The following is a 17,867-nucleotide window of genomic DNA, read 5'->3' as shown; positions in this document are numbered from 1 at the left end:
TTTGAGTAATAGTACCTTAAAATCAATTCTAAAAGTGACCGGAAGCCATTGTAAAGACCTGAGGACTGGAATAATATGCTCAGATTTTTTGGTTCGAGTGAGAATCCTGGCAGCAGCATTTTGAATGAGCTGCAGGTGTCTAATGGTCTTTTTGGGAAGGCCGTTTAGGAGTCCATTGCAGTAGTCCACCCTACTGGTGATGAATGCATGAACAAGTTTCTCTAAGTCTTGACTAGATACAAAACATCTTATTCTGGCTATATTTTTGAGATGATAGTAGGCTGATTTAGTTATTGCTTTGATGTGACTACTGAAACTAAGGTCTGACTCCAAAATGACACAGAGATTCCTGACTTGATTTTTTGTCTTTAGACCCCTGGAGTCAAGATATGTGTTCACCTTTAGAATTTCACCTTTGTTGCCAAATACAATGACCTCTTTCTCGTCTTTGTTTAATTGAAGGAAGTTTCAGCACATCCAACTGTTAATTTCATCAATGCACTGGCACAGACAGTCTGCTGTAGTCATTTGGCGATAGGGCTAGGTAGATCTGGGTGTCGTCTGCATAGCTATGGTACGCAATTTGGTTCTTTTTCATAATTTGGCCTAGTGGGAGCATATACAGGTTGAACAGGAGCAGTGCAAGAATTGAGCCTTGTGGGACTCCACACGTCATGGGTGTCCACTCAGATTCATAGTTACGTATGTTCACATAGTAACCCCTCCCTTCTAGATATGACCTGAACCACCTGAGGACCGTCCCAGAGAGCCCTACCCAATTTTCCAGTCTGTCTATGAGAATGTTGTGGTCAACAGTGTCAAAAGCAGCACTAAGCTCCAGTAATAGCAGCAATGATATTTTGCCTGAATCAGTGTTTAGCCGAATAAGTATCTTTATGAGCGCCATATCTGTGCTATGCTGCTGTCGGAAACCAGACTGGAAATTGTCCAAGTAGCCATTTGAGTTTAAAAATGTATTTAGCTGATTGAAAACAACCTTTTCAATGATCTTGCCTATGAAAGGAAAATTTGACTGAAATTGTCATGCTTAAATTAGTTGTATTAAATTAGAAAAATGCAGAATAGAAGCAATTTCAGTAGTGTACTCTGGACTGCACATGTTGACGAGGATTCAAGCTGCTGTGGCATTGCAGCTCACCAGACAGGCTTGATCTACTTTTTCAAAATCCATCTTAGTCATTTTAACCCCCCCCCAATGAGTCTTATCGCTCCGGGCCGTGGGTCGCGGTCAGATGATGTTTGAAATGCTTGGTGACAGATTAAAGCATCAGTCTGTGCTCAGGTCCTGCAGTAAACAACAGTGCAGAAGCGAGCAACATCTACAAACAAAATCATGACTGTAGGATGTTTGTTTTTTGTAAATCTTTCCTGATTTCCTTTTGATGTGTTAAGCTCTGTATAGGTTTATATGTGTTGTTGCAAAAGTGCTGCTTATTTTTGCTGATGTTGCTGTTTTGCTGTTATATTTCCACAGCAAATGTTGGATTCTAACCTCAGCAATCTGATCAAGAGGAATAATGAGCTGGAAAACCTGATGGGGAAGTTAATTCAGACCTGTCAACATGTGGAGGTAAAGACATTCACCTGGTTTTATGCAAACTTTACAGTCCTTCTGAATTATATTATATAGGCCTATATTGATTGAGATTAGTGACCCTAATCATTACAAATATTTGTCATTTTGTTTGATGTTTAAAGAATTTCTTGTATCCCAGTTGAAAATGCATAGTCTACATAATTAAGACATTTTTAGGTTGACTGTCCGTGATATGTATAAACACTGACTCTGAGGTGCTATCAGAACATTCACACTTTCATTAGAGCCAGTGTTACCTGATGTGCGGTCTTTGCAGCAATTCCACCACAGTTAATGGGGTTAAACAGTCAATCGCTGTGAGTTCTTTATTAACTCACTTGATTTGTTGTGAGGGAAGTTGTGCTTGTTGTTTGTTCACAATTGTGTTAATGTTTACCTGCATCATTTCCATCATTTGTTCGTTCATTTGTTTGTTTTGATTTCAGCACAATGCAGCTCATCAGGAGAGCAAACTCACAGAGGAATGTGATGTTCTCATAAACATCGTCCAGCAGAGAAGGCAAATTATCAGCACTAAGATAAGAGAAGGAAAGGTAATATCGTAAACAATTATAACAATTTTAAAAAACACTGTTAAACATTCAAACAGAGCACATGCACTACCAGTCAAAAGACACAAGCACTCATTATTTATCATTACTATTTTCCATATTTTATAATAATAGTGAAGTCATCGAAACTTTAAAATAACACAAACGGAATTCTGGGAATTATGAAGTTCATTTGATTGTTGGATTGATGAGGCTTTTGTGCATTAGTGCTTTCATCGCCACAATGTTTTGAAAATGCTGTTCATGTTGAGTTATTCTAAAGTGGGAGAGAAACAAAAGGCTTTGAGAATTTCACTCAGAGGAAACACTGTTTCCTTCCTTACGGCTCATCGATGTCAAAGGTCACGTTTTTATTGCTAAGGAGAGACCACTATTCATTGAACATGAAGTGTTGTGTCTATATATATATATATATACAGATATACAGTATATGGGGGCAGTCAATCGATTAAAATTTTAATTGAATTAATTACATGATATGCAATTAATTAATCGCAATTAATCGTATGTTTAAATATTTGCTGGGAAAGGCCCTCAAATAACAATAATTCAATATACAGGGATTCAGTAATTATAAAAAGTTGTATTTAAATGATTATACAGTACATATAATATTTCAAATAATTACAATGCATTACATTATTACGGCAGATGAGTAAAGCATTGAAAAGACATTACAAAAAGTTGCTTATTGAGCATAAGCCTGTCATTAGCCTAAAGTCCACAGCAATCCATTTTTGCAATTAAATTCGTCAATCTGTCTGAGATAGATTTATTTTAAGGGCTTTTCTAAGGACGCGTCAATGTACACATGCATTTTTGAGCGTTTCACTTTGGTTGCATCATGTCATAAACAGCGTTTTTAGGTCGCTGTGTCAAGTTTAACATAGTTTGAGACTTAGAAAAACATGTCTCGAGCTCCGTCCAGCTGTGTTTGAACGCAAGAACGTGTCCTCATATTTTTCTTTTTGGCCTTTTGGCTTTTTAATGGGATAGGGAAAGTAGCGAGGTGACAGGAAATAAGAGGGAGAAGAATGGGATCAGGAAATGACCTCACAAGCCAGGACTCGAACTCGGGTTACCCGCGATGCATCAGCACCACACGTCTTGAGCGCAGCCCGCTAGGCTACGGCTCTGACGAACGAGTCCTTATCTTGTGCTATCACTGCAACTGCGCGTTGCCTATGCTGGAGTTTGGCTTACTGCCCCTTGCTGAAAACAGGTGTTACTTCAAGCTTGAATTGCTTCAATGTTAGTAATATTCCTTATTATGATCTGGGGACATGTTTTTAAGTGCGTTACTTTTTCAACACGTAGCTGGGATTCCACCCACGAATTTATATGCAAATTTTGGGTTATTGCATACAAAATGCTGAATGAAAACGCCAAGATCTCCAAAATGTGCATAAAAAACGTATTCGCTCGCTTGAGGTGGATGCATTTTTTATTCGAAAAGACATGCGTGAACTACAATGGAAACACATTTACTAAAGTTATTCCTATAGAATTTATATACTGTAGGAATATAAATGTGTATCAAAAAAGTAATCTGACTTTGCCTCAACAAGCCATGTGAATACATTATTCGCACAGAGAATCAATATCCTTTACAAGTATGAATCTGTTTCGTTTAATAAAAGGCCCACAGTGGCGTCAACTTGCATTTTCATTTCTATTTTGCGCCAGTTTTCCCGAAAGTGACGATTTTTTTCTCTTAAACACATGTGATGCAATAAGGCTTTACATGCAAATTGTTTTTGCAATATTTCACTTTTTCCCATAAACTGAATTCGGAACTTGGATGGAAACATAACGTGACTCTTGGGGAAGCTAGTAAGTAATTTGTAATTTTATGTTTCAACTACAGATGTCGATTGAGAGCACAGAATTCCATAGCGCACCTTTAATAAAAAGTTTAAAAAACCTTGAAGTTTCAACGTTCTACTACTGTATAAGTCTTGTGTACTTTAATTCTTTAAGATCCAAATTCTAGATCTCATATTTTGTTCCATTTGCTTTAGCTATTATGCTAATAGTTAATGCTAATAGTTGTCATTTTCATAATGTGTGTTTGTTTGTAGGTGGTTCGGTTGAGAAAGCTCGCTCAACAGATAGCTAACTGTAAACAGTTCATGGAGAGATCTTCATCTCTCATCACTCAAGCTGACCAAGTCCTGAAAGAGACTGATCATGCCCGTTTTCTACAGACCGCAAAGAGCATCTCAGAGAGGTAAAGAAACATCACATGCAAAAATCCAGGACGTGTGCTGCAGTGTGGACCAGAGTGTATGCCGAAAGTCAAAAGTTTGACTTCACGAGACTTATAGTGGAAGGAAGCTAAAAGTGGTCTAATTCACATTGAACATAAATGATAAAAAAAAGTGTTCAAATAGGTTGACTGTTCCATTGCTAAAAAATCAATAGCTGTGTCTCGTTTTGAAGGCTGAGTGCTAGCTAGGACACGTCCTTTGAAGGCTGCAGTCTACTGAGCATCCTCCTTTAAACAAGCCTCGTTTAAACGAGACGGCCTTCATAGGACAAAAAGAAACAGAACTTATCATGGTTGCTATGACAGCATGCCACTCTTTAACAAGCGCTAGTGCTTTGATTGAGAAGGGAACAAAGTCCCTTTGGAAGGGACTGTATGAGGTCATTTTAGGAGAGTTATAATGATGTGGAGAGAAAAGAAAAAAGATTTTACAGATGTACTATAATATACAATGTACTATAAAGTAGAATACTATATGTCTATAATACTTTATTTTAATTATGTATTACTATAATTATACATACAGTATTATATACTCTGCACCTGTCTACTGAGGTACTGCAACTTGGGAATTAACATTACTTGCGTTTGAACATCATATTTTCAGGCAAATTGGTGTCATTTCTTTTTTCAGACAAATTATGTTAATTTCCGTTGAAGCAAAGAATTGTGGGTTGTGAGTGTCCACGAAGGATACACCTCATGCATCCTCCGAATTGCCGTGAAAGAAGATCACATTCGAAGGTTGCATTCGGTGTGTCCTACTTGCTTTTCTGAAATGAGACAGCCTCGATGACGTATGCGGTGGACAAATGTGACCTCCAGAGGACGCAGTCTTTGAAACGTGACACAGCTAATGTTTTAACCTGTTCTCTGTTTAAAATGTGATTGTAGAGTCTCCATGGCAACAGCATCATCACAGGTCCTGATCCCAGAGATAAACCTGAATGACACATTTGATGCGTTCACACTGGACTTTAGCAGAGAGAAGAAACTGCTGGAGAGTTTGGATTACCTCACAGGTTTGTTCATGGATGTCAGCTTAATGTCTGTTAATGTCTGACACCGTCAACTTCTTTGGGGCATTACTCTTATTCTGCTGCTTATGTGCCAAATTTGATGAGGATTGGATGGCATTTGTAAGAGGAAGTGTAAAAGAAGGGATGTCTGTGTTTACAATAGAGCGTACCAGTCTGGTTCCAGAAGAAGAAGAAATTCCAGTAAAATCCATCCATCCATCCATCCATCCATCCATTCACCCAATGACTCAAAATGACCAAATATTAGCCGGTATATCAGCCGATATCTCTGTCCATCAGCCGATTTATCAACAAAATGACAAAAAATGACTCAAAATGACCAAATATTGACAGATATATCCGCCGATATGTCCGTCCGTTGGCCAATATAACAATGAAATGACAAAAAATGACTCAAAATGTCCAAATATTAGTAGATTAGCCGAAATCTCGGTCCGTTTGTCTGTTGGCCGATTTATCAACAAAATTATTCAAACTGGCCAAATATTGACGTCTGTCTGTCCAATCTTCCTTCGAACCTTCCTTCCATCCATCCAACGGTCGATATATCAACTAAATGACCGAATATTGGCCGATATATCACCATCTGTCTGTCTATCCATCTGTGTTGTTGTAATAGTTGCTGTGTGCAAAATAAATTCTTCATGCCAGTGTCAAGACCAACACTGTTTGCCAACTGTTTGTTCTCGTACCACACCACAGAACTAAACATCATATTGATCTATATATCTGTCCGTCTGTCAGCCGATATATCAACAAAATGGCCACAAATTACTGAAAATGACCAATTATTAGCCGATATATCAGATGATATGTCCGTCCATCATTCGATATATCAAGAAAATTACCAAAAATGACTCAAAATGACCAAATATTGGCCAGATTTATCCACTGATATCTATCGATCTACATATCTACATGTCCGTCTGTCAGGCGATATATCTACAAAATGACCTAAAATTACTCAAAATGACCAAATATTGGCTAGTATATCAGCCGATATCTCCATACGTCAGCCAATTTATCAACAAAATGACTATCCGCTGATATCTATCGATCTATATATCTGTCCGTCTGTCGGCCGATATATATATAAACAAAATGACCAAAAAATGACTCAAAATGAGCAAATATTGTCTGATATATCAGCAGATATCTATCAATCTATATATCTGCCCGTCCATTCATTCATCCGTATATCCATTGGCCAATTTATTAACAAAAATGACCAAAATGACTGAAAATGTCCAAATATTAGCTGATATATCAGCCGATATGTCCGTCCGTCATTCAATATATCAACAAAATGGCCAAAAATGACTCAAAATAACCAAATATTGGCTGATATGAGTCTTATCGCTCCGGGCCGTGGGTTGCGGTCAGATGATGTTTGAAATGCTTTGTGACAGATTAAAGCATCAGTCTGTGCTCAGGTCCTGCAGTAAACAACAGTGCAGAAGCGAGCAACATCTACAAACAAAATCATGGCTGTAGGATGTTTGTTTGTCCAAATATTGGCTGATACGTCCGCTGATATCTATCGATCTACATATCTCTCCGTCCGTCAGGTGATACATCAACAAAATGACCAAAAATGATTAAAAATGACTGAAAATGTCTAAATATTAGCCGATATATCAGCCGATATGTCTGTCCGTCAGCCGATATATCAATAAAATGACCAAAAATGACTCAAAATGACCAAATATTGGCTAGTATATCAGCCGATATGTCCGTCCGTCGGCCAATATATCAATGAAATTACAAAAAATGACTCAAAATATTAGTCGATTAGCCGAAATTTCGGTCCGTTTGTCTGTTGGCCGATTTATCAACAAAATTATTCAAACTGGCCAAATATTGACGTCTGTCTGTCCAATCTTCCTTCGAACCTTCCTTCCATCCATCCATCGGCCGATATATCAAATAAATGACCGAATATTGGCCGATATATCATCATCTGTCTGTCTATCCATCTGTTTTGTTGTAATAGTTGCTGTGTGCAAAATAAATTCTTCATGCCAGTGTCAAGACCAACACTGTTTGCCAACTGTTTGTTCTCGTACCACACCACAGAACTAAACATCTTATTCAGTTACATTAGTTCTCTGTGGATAAACTGTTTTGTTTTGTCCCCAGCTCCTAGTGCGCCTGCTATACGTGAGGAGCTTTGCACAGCATCTTACGACACCATCACAGTGCACTGGACATCAGAGGATGAATTCAGCATTGTTTCTTACGAGCTCCAGTACACCATCTCCACCGGACACACTAATGTTGTCAGTAAGTAAAGCGAGCTGAGCGAGAAGAGAACAATATTCAAATTCAGTCCAGATGAACAGATCCAATCCATAGGAGCATTTCAGTGGTGACCTCATTATCTGAAAAGTGAAAAATCAGATTAAATCATGCTATAATTGTATGATAGACCAAGCGCATCATAAAAGCACTGCGGAGGACTTGATGTTCTGACTCAGAAATAAACATTTTTACAACAGAATTCTGCAAGAATCCATGAAAATGTGTCATCCAATTGTGTATCAACACGCCACATCTGTGGAAATGATGGAAATGGAGCAGATTCTTTTGTAAAGCATGGATTGGGCATGTAGTACAATATGAATCAAGATTACAAGGCCAGCAATACCTGCAGAGACACAAAAGCTTACACAGTAAATAAGGCCACACCATACTTAAAGAATAGTGCACCTAAAAAAAAATGTATCATGAAAACTGTTGTTTTTCAATGAGTAAGGACTTGCATTTGGGTCTGTTCCTCACACAAAGCTATCCTATGACATCAGATGACTTATAGACAAATTTTATGGTGTTTTTGGTCCTTTTAGGAGCTTGAAAGTTTGAAAGTTTTCCCTTGTTTTAATTTTGCAGTAAGTTTCTGTTTTTGGTGCTCCAGGTCTGTGTAACTCGATGGATAGCTGGATGATTGTTCCCAACATTAAACAGAATCATTACACTGTTCACGGGCTGCAGAGTGGAACCAAGTACATTTTCATTGTGAAAGCCATAAACCAGGCCGGGAGCCGCAGCAGTGCACCAGGCAAACTGAAGACCAACAGTAAGTATGCACTTACTTCTGTGACGTCTGTGTTAGTTAAAATGCTTGATGCTTTCATGCGAGATTAGCCTCTAATGACTGTATTAACTGTAATCTGCATCAAGATGCATGCATGAATTCTCTATAGCACATATCATGAAAGCTCAACAACATTTTGATTCACTGTTATTGCACAGCATAAATGGACCTTTCAGGGTGGCGTGAGCGTATTCATCAGTGGGCAGGGCTTCACGTGAAACTGAAGGGGGTAATATATCGCAGCCGGTAAAAGCGCCAGTTATTTGCACGTGCTGGTTTAGCACCCAATTCACTTAAGTAATTATGCAGATCAGGCAAGGGTGCAAAAGCACCCACAAACTTGTTGCTGAATGCAATTTGCACGCACAGTTGTGATCTTGCAGGGCTATTCTGAGCGATATAGCGGGAGATGCAGCAGACCAACGTGATCTGTGCAGCGTCACTGTGATCCAGACATCTGGATCATCTTTTTAACATGCCGAAAGTGTGCTTGACTACATCGTGCATCTGTACTTCTCCATCATTTCATCATTATTTGATGAATTATTGATCAAGAAAATTAAAAGGAGCTTGTTATTAAAACAGGTGCGACATCTTTAATGTTGGTTCACAAAATCACTCGTTAATCACCATTTAGAAATGAATTATGCTAAAGAATATTATGAATGGTTATTTAATATATTAACCAATTTTTATAGATTTTCCAGAAAAAAGTTACCATATTGTATAATCGTGAAAATTTCTCATATCATGATATAAGATTTTTGTCATATTGCCCACCCTTAGACCTTACTGAAATCACATTTTGAAAAATAATATTTGGGGGCATCACTGTATGACAATGGAAAAACATAATGAAAGACTGTATGATAGGGACCAAGGCAGTCACAAAGAGAATCACACCATATCAATAAGCAGTATTGTTCCAGATGTTATTAATTGGTTTACAGAGGTGCAAATCTGTGCAAATAAAAGCAGTGTGTTGAATTGAATATCTGAGAACAAGAATAAAAACGAGAGTTCAAATGAAAACCAAAAAATAGATGCAATAAATAGGATGGATAAAATAAACATAATAATTGCACATGAAAACATACAATATTTAAATTACGATTTCGTAAAATATCTCAACGCTTCCCTAATGGTTACGCCCATTCGTTAAACACAGGAAATCAAAACGGCAAACCCCAATGAAAAAAGATGGTATAAAATAATAAAAGTCCACAACGAACACAGTTAAGTTCTGTGAAGGGAGACTGCTCCACAGGTTTTCTCTTATTTAAATATTTGTGTTCAAATTGAGTGATTATCCACTTTTACTGATTTCAGAATACTAAACTTTGACTGCTACAGAATCGAATGGAATTGTTTCCTTGCTCCGGGGTATTCAAACTGTTTAAGGCCGAGAACCCCCAAATATGATGATCCCCTTGCGGGTCAAGTCAAGTCAAATTTACTTGTATAGTGCTTTTCACAACGTTGTTTCAAAGCAGCTGTACATGAAATTATGCTATTACAGAAAATGAATGAATATAAAGCCAATATTAGTTATTTATGTTTAGAACTATTAGTGGTTAATATTAGTAAACTAAGTAAGTGTTGTGGGTCAATGATTAAACAAAAATGATTTTATATGAACTATAAGTTTTAGTGTTAAAGTCCTTGAAGTCATCCCGAATTAACTGAGGAAATACATGTAGATGCATTGTCCTTTAATTTGGGCCGATGAAGGCATTTGTTAGTGGTTAATTCATTTTCTATGTAGTTTAAGAGAGTGATGTCCCTCCTTTGAACAAGTTGATATAGGTATCATTCAGTGAGGAGCATTGCAGTCCGGCTGGAAGCTGATGGCAGGTAATTTTGGTGAACTCCATCCTGAGCCCATGCTTCAGACAGTGGCTTATGAAGAATCCCATGTCTTTGAGTTTGCATCAGTTCATCCTCTGTGAAGTCTGTCTTAGTAGACTGAAGTCAAGTCTGGCCGGCACATGCTGCAGTTGGTCATCATCACTCAGCGACACAGTGGGAATCAGACATCAGGAAGTGTTTTCGGTTCCGGCAGACCCAACTAAAGCAGCATAGCTATGAATTGAGGGATAAATTAGGTGTATATCTGGCTGAATAGATGAGTCTTCAGTCTAGACTTAAACTGAGAGAGTGTGTCTGAGTCCCGAACACTGCTAGGAAGACTCCATAGTTTAGAAGCCAAATATGAAAATTATCTCCCTCCTTTTGTGGATTTTGATATTCTCGGTATTGTTAACAGGCCAGAATTTTATGATTGAATAAAGTGTATTTATTAAACCTGCTGGACATCCACCTAGTAATGCATTACAGTAATCTAATCTTGAGTGACCCCCTTTGTGAGAAAATTAATAAAAGTCATATTATAAAGACATTTGTGAAATTAAGTGGCTTTAATATTGTCATTGTTTTAATGTCTCAGTTGCCTCCACGTCTGAGACCATCAATCTGTGCATCTTATCACGTGGCTTATTGAGCGTTACCGCGGAAACCTAGCGCGTGTGGAGGCTTCACGCTATTCTCCGCGGCATCCATGCACAACTCACCACGCGCCCCACCGAGAGCAAGAACCACATTATAGCGACCACGAGGAGGTTACCCCAATGTGACTCTACCCTCCCTAGCAACCGGGCCCATTGGTTGCTTAGGAGACCTGGCTGGAGTCACTCAGCATGCCCTGGATTCGAACTCGTGACTCCAGGTGTGATAGTCAGCATCTTTACTTGCTGACATACCCAGGCCCCCAATATCAAATAATATTAACATTTTTCACACTTTTCCCCTAAATTTTTGTTTTCTAACACTGCTTTTTGGCCCCCTGAAGGGTCCCCAGACCCCAGTTTGAGAAACCCTGTCCTAGCTTACCTTTATATTTCAATTTTATTTAAATGCCAAGCAAATACTAAAAAGGAAGATACTTTGATAATACTTAAAACATGCAAATCTAATTCACTACTGTACAATGGCTATATTAATTGCATCCTTTTCATTCCACTGTCAAACAGGGTTGCTTCTTGTCAACAAAGGCATTTAAGCAATTCCTCATAACATAGAAACCATTTCGGTTAATCAAAATGTTTTAAAATGAAGTTTATGCAGAAGTGCGAATCATAATTTTCGAAGGATGAAAATCATTAAAAATGCTTTAGTACCCCACACAGTTCATCCAGTGCAGCATGCCAGAAAAAGCTTTTTATTGGTTTATTCAAAGTTATCCCTTCATAATTAACCATTATAGTGCATCATGTGCTTTTAAAGTGAAAAAAATAAAATAAAATCGGTTTGTTACCTAGTAGAGGGTTAATGCAATGGATGAAATTGCATTGCATTGTTGACTGTAGTTGATGTTGATTGACAGGTCAGCCGTTTAAGCTCGACCCGAAGTCCGCCCACAGGAAGTTAAAGGTATCACATGACAGTCTGACTGTGGAGCGCGACGAGACATCGTCCATGAAAAGCCACGCACAGGACCGCTTCAGCAGCACTGGGAACTATGGTGTCATTGGGAATGTGTACATTGACAGTGGACGACATTATTGGGAAGTTCTGATTGGAGGAAGCACATGGTAAAATGCAGACCCTAACCCTTTTTTTTTTTAATCTTATTTACATTCAGTGATATGTAAGTTACAGTATGATTCAATGCCACATGACGATATTATGGGATGTGATTGCACGTTTAAACGTTTATGATTATAAACAAACTTAAATGCACATGTAAATGAAGTAGTTCACCCAAAAATGCTGCCATTATTTACACACCCTCATGTCATTCCAAAGCTGTATGCGGTTATATTTTCCGCTCCGTTTTTTTGGAATACATTAGGAAGAATCTTTACAACAACGCAATGAGAGTTCATAATAATCTTGTCTGTCAAGCTCCAAAAAAGCACTGCAGAGATATTCCATATGACTCATGCGCTATATTCCAAGTCTTCTGAAGTCATTGGATAGCTTTGTGTGAGGAACAGACTGAAATTAATATCGTTATTCACTGATAATCAACCCCTCCACTCCAGATCTCAAATATCATTCTCCATTCCACATATCAGTGAATAATGATGTCTGTTTCAGTCTGTTCCTCACACAAACCTATCATATGACTTCAGAAGACTTGGAATAAAGTGTACGTGTGGTATGGACTACTTTTATGAAACGTTAATGGTGCTTTTGTGTGCATTTTGGAGCTGGACATATGTAGTCACTATAAACTGTCTTATGGCAATAAAGCTGAAAAAAAAAATCCTTTTGTGTTTTATAGAAGAAATAACAATATACAACATTTTTGGATGAACTGTTCCTTTAAAACATCTATTATTTATGTCATTGTTTCTCTAATTGCTTCAAGGTTTGCCATCGGTATTGCCTACAAATCAGCTCCCAAGCACACATGGGTTGGTAAGGATTCGGCATCATGGGTGCTCTGCCGATGCAACACGTCATGGGCAGTGCGGCATAATGGTAAAGAGTTTCCAATCGAACCCTCTCCTCGCATGCGCCGTCTGGGCGTTCTGCTTGACTACGACTCGGGTTCGTTAGCGTTTTACGATGCGGCTGGAACGCAACACCTGTATACGTTTGACATCACCTTCTCGCAGCCCATCTGTCCCGTCTTCAGCATCTGGAACAAATGCTTGACTGTCCTCACTGGGCTGCCCATACCAGACCACCTAGAGATCAGTGACCCCCATGACTAAACGAAAACCTGAAAATGAATCCTCTGCAATCATTTACTCACCCTCATGTTGTTCCAAACCCATATAACTTTACCTCTTCAGTGGACTGTCACTAAAAGTCTTCTGTAATGCGATGGATTTTACAGGTGAAACAGGATATTGAATAAGAAAATGTGGGATGGTACTTTATTTTATCCATCAGGAATTGAATGGATGGTGAAAACTGGGAATTACATAACAGAATGGAGGGTGGTTGGAGGGGCGAAGTTGAAATGCAAGGATTGGTGATGATAAGGCGGAGCAAGTTATTACATTTTCATCAAAGATTACAAAGACAATTGTGTGTGTGTGTGTGTGTGTGTGTGTGTTGGGAGGTGGATAACTAGCAAAGATTTATATTGTGATATTTTTTCAATGTTTGGCCGATAACAATATATATCATGGTATACGCATTTTTATAAAAAGTGCTTCAAAAATAAATAAAATTGTGAAAACTCCATTATGATTTAAAACAATGTCCAAAGTTACAGTAGAAATGCCATACCCATTGCAAAAAAATAAATAATAGTATATATATATATATATATATATATATATATATATTATATAATTATATAATTATATAATAATAATATTATTAATAAAATAAAACAATTATATATATATATTTTTGCCGGTTATTTTATAATTCCTGGGGTAATTGACTGAATGCGATCGCTTTTCTCTTCTGTGTTTGCAGCAGAACAGATGCCTATAGGAAAGTAGTAAAGGTGCGGTCACATTTACCTTTGCACAGTGAAATTCTGCAGACAGATGTTATGAGCAACAGATCAAAATAACATTATGGTTAGGGCTGAACGTTTAATCAAAATCAAAATCATGATATGAACTAGTGTGATTATCAAACCGTGAAGGCTGCAATTAAATGAAATAGTCTGAATGTGCTGCCCGCTGTGCTGCGCTCATGTGCACAGAATTATGTAATTGTATGAATTTGCCTAATTCCACTTACAAATCTAAAATAACCCCATGACACCACATTTTGTGGACAGAAAGAGAGATGAGAGCGTTTCAACGCAGTAAAAGGCTGTTGTCAGCTCAACTTCAAACGAAACACAAATGTCTTCATTGACTTTTCCGCCAAAATAAAAGCATGAGGGTTTAACTGGACTGCAGTGGAAAGTCACGTGCAGGTTAAGAAATTATTACAGAAATATATTATTATTGTATAATAATAATTATTATTATTTTTATTATGCAATAATAATAATATTTTCTTAACTTAATAATAAGTTATTATTATTATTTTTATTATGCAATAATAATAATGTTTTCTTAACTTAATAATAAGTTATTATTATATTTGTATTATGTAATAATAATAATATTTTCTTAACTTAATAACAAGTTATTATTATTATTTGTATTATGTAATAATAATAATATTTTCTTAACTTAATAATAAGTTATTATTATTATTTTTATTATGCAATAATAATAATATTTTCTTAACTTAAGAATAAGTTATTATTATTATTTGGTTTATTAATAAGTTATTAGGAATGTATTACAGAAATATATTTTTTTTGCTTAATAATGCTACTACTAATAATTAATAATTAATTAAAAATAATAGTTATAGTTGTTATTATATTATTATTATTATTATTATTATTATTATTATTATTATTATGTATTACAGTATATAATATTCATGTTGACTGGGTTAAAAAAAAAATGATGAAAAGTGTGCTGAGACCATTTCACACACACACAAAAAAAGGTACACATTGAACAGGTGCGAAGATGTTTTATTTATTTAATTTGGTTCTTTTTAAGATGACTCACCCATTCTAGAACAGTATTTCTATCGGCAGTAGAGCACAGGCAAAACATTATTACATTTTGACAAATAAAATAAAAAAATCACTTTTGCATTTTGTCCAAATCGTTCAGCCCTTATAATGCTTTTAATATAATGAATATTTGTAGCTCAACCAATTATTTGGAACATGCGGTGGCATTACCGCGATAGAAACGATGCTCCAATTCCTACCGGTTGACACATTTCGAACATTATATTGATTTAACCAGTTACAATAAGACCAGGAACATGCATTAAGAAAGTAAACAGGGTCAGATATGAATTTGTGTTTACTTGAAAGGAAAAATATACTTCATTTGCGTTCCATAATCAAGCACTTTGAATCATTCTAATTGTTTTTGATTCTTGACCTTTGTAAGACTTCTGCGCTCTTCTGCGCTTTTGTGGGTCCTTAATAGTAGTATGATGTTTTTCTTTGCTTACTGGAACACTGGCTGTGTTCAGAATGGAATACTAGCTTACTACTTACTGAATAATGTGCAGGAAATACTGTCTACTATTTTGTTTAAAAAGCTATAAAAAAACAGAATGCATTATTCCATCATTGTTGTCATATGACCTCATCACATTACATGTTATCGTCTAGGAAATAAAAACACTCATTTAGAATTATTAATCCACATTTGTGTAGAAAAGTCTTCACTTTGGGCAATCTCATCAAATGAGTCAAGAAAGGATGTTGATATCACAGTTGAAGTTGAGCATGTTGCATTGTTTGATATAGTATGGAAAAGATACCATATACAGCAGAAGTAGTTAAGAGTATTATGCTAGTATGCCGTTGCATGTAGTGTGCACTGGTTGCATACTGCACATTTTAGCAACTGTAGTAAGTCATCACACATGTATTCAATTCTATGACCAGAAACTTTGCATACTGGAAACATTATACATACTACATACTGCAGAATTATTCAGAGTTGTATGATAGTATGCTCCTCCGAACATAGCCATAGATTGTACTTGCACTATTTGTAATTATCTGACCTTTGTCCTGTAACTCTGCAAAAAACTGTGACATTGTATTTAATGTTTTGTTTTTTGGATCCACGGAAATGTCACCGTGTGGAAATATCCTTAAATGAATTTATAGTCAAACAGTAATTTAACTTTCATGTTAAACTGTCCTCCCTTTCTCCTCAGGATGTTTTCCCGAGATTTGCGTTGAATAGACCAACCAAAAGCACAAAAGCAAATGTTTTCAGGGTCAGTTGAATAAGGCAATAATGTCTTTTTGTTAAAAATGTCTTATTGCAGATTAAATAGCACCAGCTGCACTTTAAGCATGAGTTCTTTGATTTTAATGCCCTGTTTAGTTTTAATCTTCAAATAGATTTTTTTTTTTTTTTTTTTTTTTTAATAATGCTTATAATATTAGTTTCAATGTACAGTGTTACTACGTGTCCTAACCAGACCTGACGTGATATAAAAGCTCCTTTCGATCACTTTTTGTTTCATGGTTTCGTGCCAGTCCAAAATCCTGCTCCTCATAACTGTACATTTTACAGTACATCAAATATGTTCTAATTGAATAATAATGTTGAAATAATGTTGACTGTGCTCCGTTGCGGAGCATTTTCACATTACATTTGGACTGACAAGTTGCTTGTCGTAGGAATCTTATCATATCGCGTCTGGTTAGAACATGGTGCTACAGTTATATTTTGTATTCCAAATATTTTTGCTGAATGAAAAAGTTGTAAATAATGTCCTAGCATGGAATATTAAAATTGTTTGTCCCATTATCAATGTGAATGCTTGCCTTTACTTAAAAATGTGGAAAAAACCTGAAAAAAAAAAAAAAAAAGGGGGATAGTTCACAAAAATAAAAATTCTGTCATCATTTACTCACCCTCATGTTGTTCCAAACCTATATGAATTACCTTCTTGTGTGGAACACAAACGGAGATGTTCGGCAGAATGTTAGCCTCAGTCACCGTGCATTCACATTTATTTTACGGAAAAACACAGTGAAAGTGAATGGTGACTGAGGCTAATGTAATGAAATTTCATTTTTAAGTGAATGATTCCTCTTCATGATTTACAGAAGTGCAGAATGTTAAGAAACATTGTTTTTTTTATGTTCAATATTACTATTATAATTGCATCATTAAAAACAGTTATCAGTTTTTTATTTCATTTGCACATTTTATTTCATTTACACAGAGAAATTTGGAGGTGGTTTAAATATGCACTTTTATTTGCACAGATGCATATGGGGAGACATCAGAGGGGAGAGTCGCCATTCACTTTGACATTTGTCACTGTAGACAGGTGTAGATGAGATAGACAATCACACAGAGTAGGAAGGACTCCAGTCTCTAATCGTCGTTACTTTCCTTCTCCATCCATCCAAAGAGCCTGTCACGCTTCATCCTATCCTTCTTCCATTGTTGGTGTTTGGCCTCCTCAATCTCACTGGGAGAGCGCGTCCTACTGTGTACTCCACATACTCGCTCTCTTCAGCGTCACTGTCCAGTAAGATGAGTTCTGCAAGTGGCCCAAACATGGATGAAGAGGCTGACTGTGGCTTCACCTCAGCCGGAATTTGGCTGAGAAGATCTCCTAGTGATCCAAGGGATGGAGAAGGTATCAGGGATATTACTTCATCAGGCACCGGAGATGGGTTTTGCGGAACCACTAAACTCTTCTGTTGCTGTTGATTTGTGGAAGGAGAAACCAGTTGGAGATTTGATATCCAAGGCTGGTG

General features: G+C 36.8%; 1 protein-coding gene across 3 annotated transcripts in view; it reads left to right on the top strand.

The window, feature by feature from the left end:
* The window catches only part of LOC127448245 (E3 ubiquitin-protein ligase Midline-1-like), a 49,473-nt gene extending 34,879 nt beyond the window's left edge, over positions 1-14,594 (top strand). For all 3 annotated transcript variants that reach the window (XM_051710638.1, XM_051710640.1, XM_051710639.1), the window contains 8 exons: positions 1,496-1,591; positions 2,044-2,151; positions 4,251-4,399; positions 5,333-5,460; positions 7,618-7,761; positions 8,393-8,554; positions 11,955-12,162; positions 12,945-14,594. In XM_051710638.1, coding sequence (XP_051566598.1) covers positions 1,496-1,591; positions 2,044-2,151; positions 4,251-4,399; positions 5,333-5,460; positions 7,618-7,761; positions 8,393-8,554; positions 11,955-12,162; positions 12,945-13,293 — 1,344 coding nt within the window. In that variant the 3' untranslated portion in view covers positions 13,294-14,594. The remainder of the gene's footprint in view (positions 1-1,495; positions 1,592-2,043; positions 2,152-4,250; positions 4,400-5,332; positions 5,461-7,617; positions 7,762-8,392; positions 8,555-11,954; positions 12,163-12,944) is intronic.
* Positions 14,595-17,867: the final 3,273 nt, after the last annotated feature.

The sequence above is a fragment of the Myxocyprinus asiaticus genome, chromosome 11 (assembly GCF_019703515.2).
Source record: "Myxocyprinus asiaticus isolate MX2 ecotype Aquarium Trade chromosome 11, UBuf_Myxa_2, whole genome shotgun sequence".
NCBI lineage: Eukaryota > Metazoa > Chordata > Actinopteri > Cypriniformes > Catostomidae > Myxocyprinus > Myxocyprinus asiaticus.
Note: the sequence above shows the minus strand (reverse complement) of the source record. Positions and strands in the feature narration are given on the sequence as shown.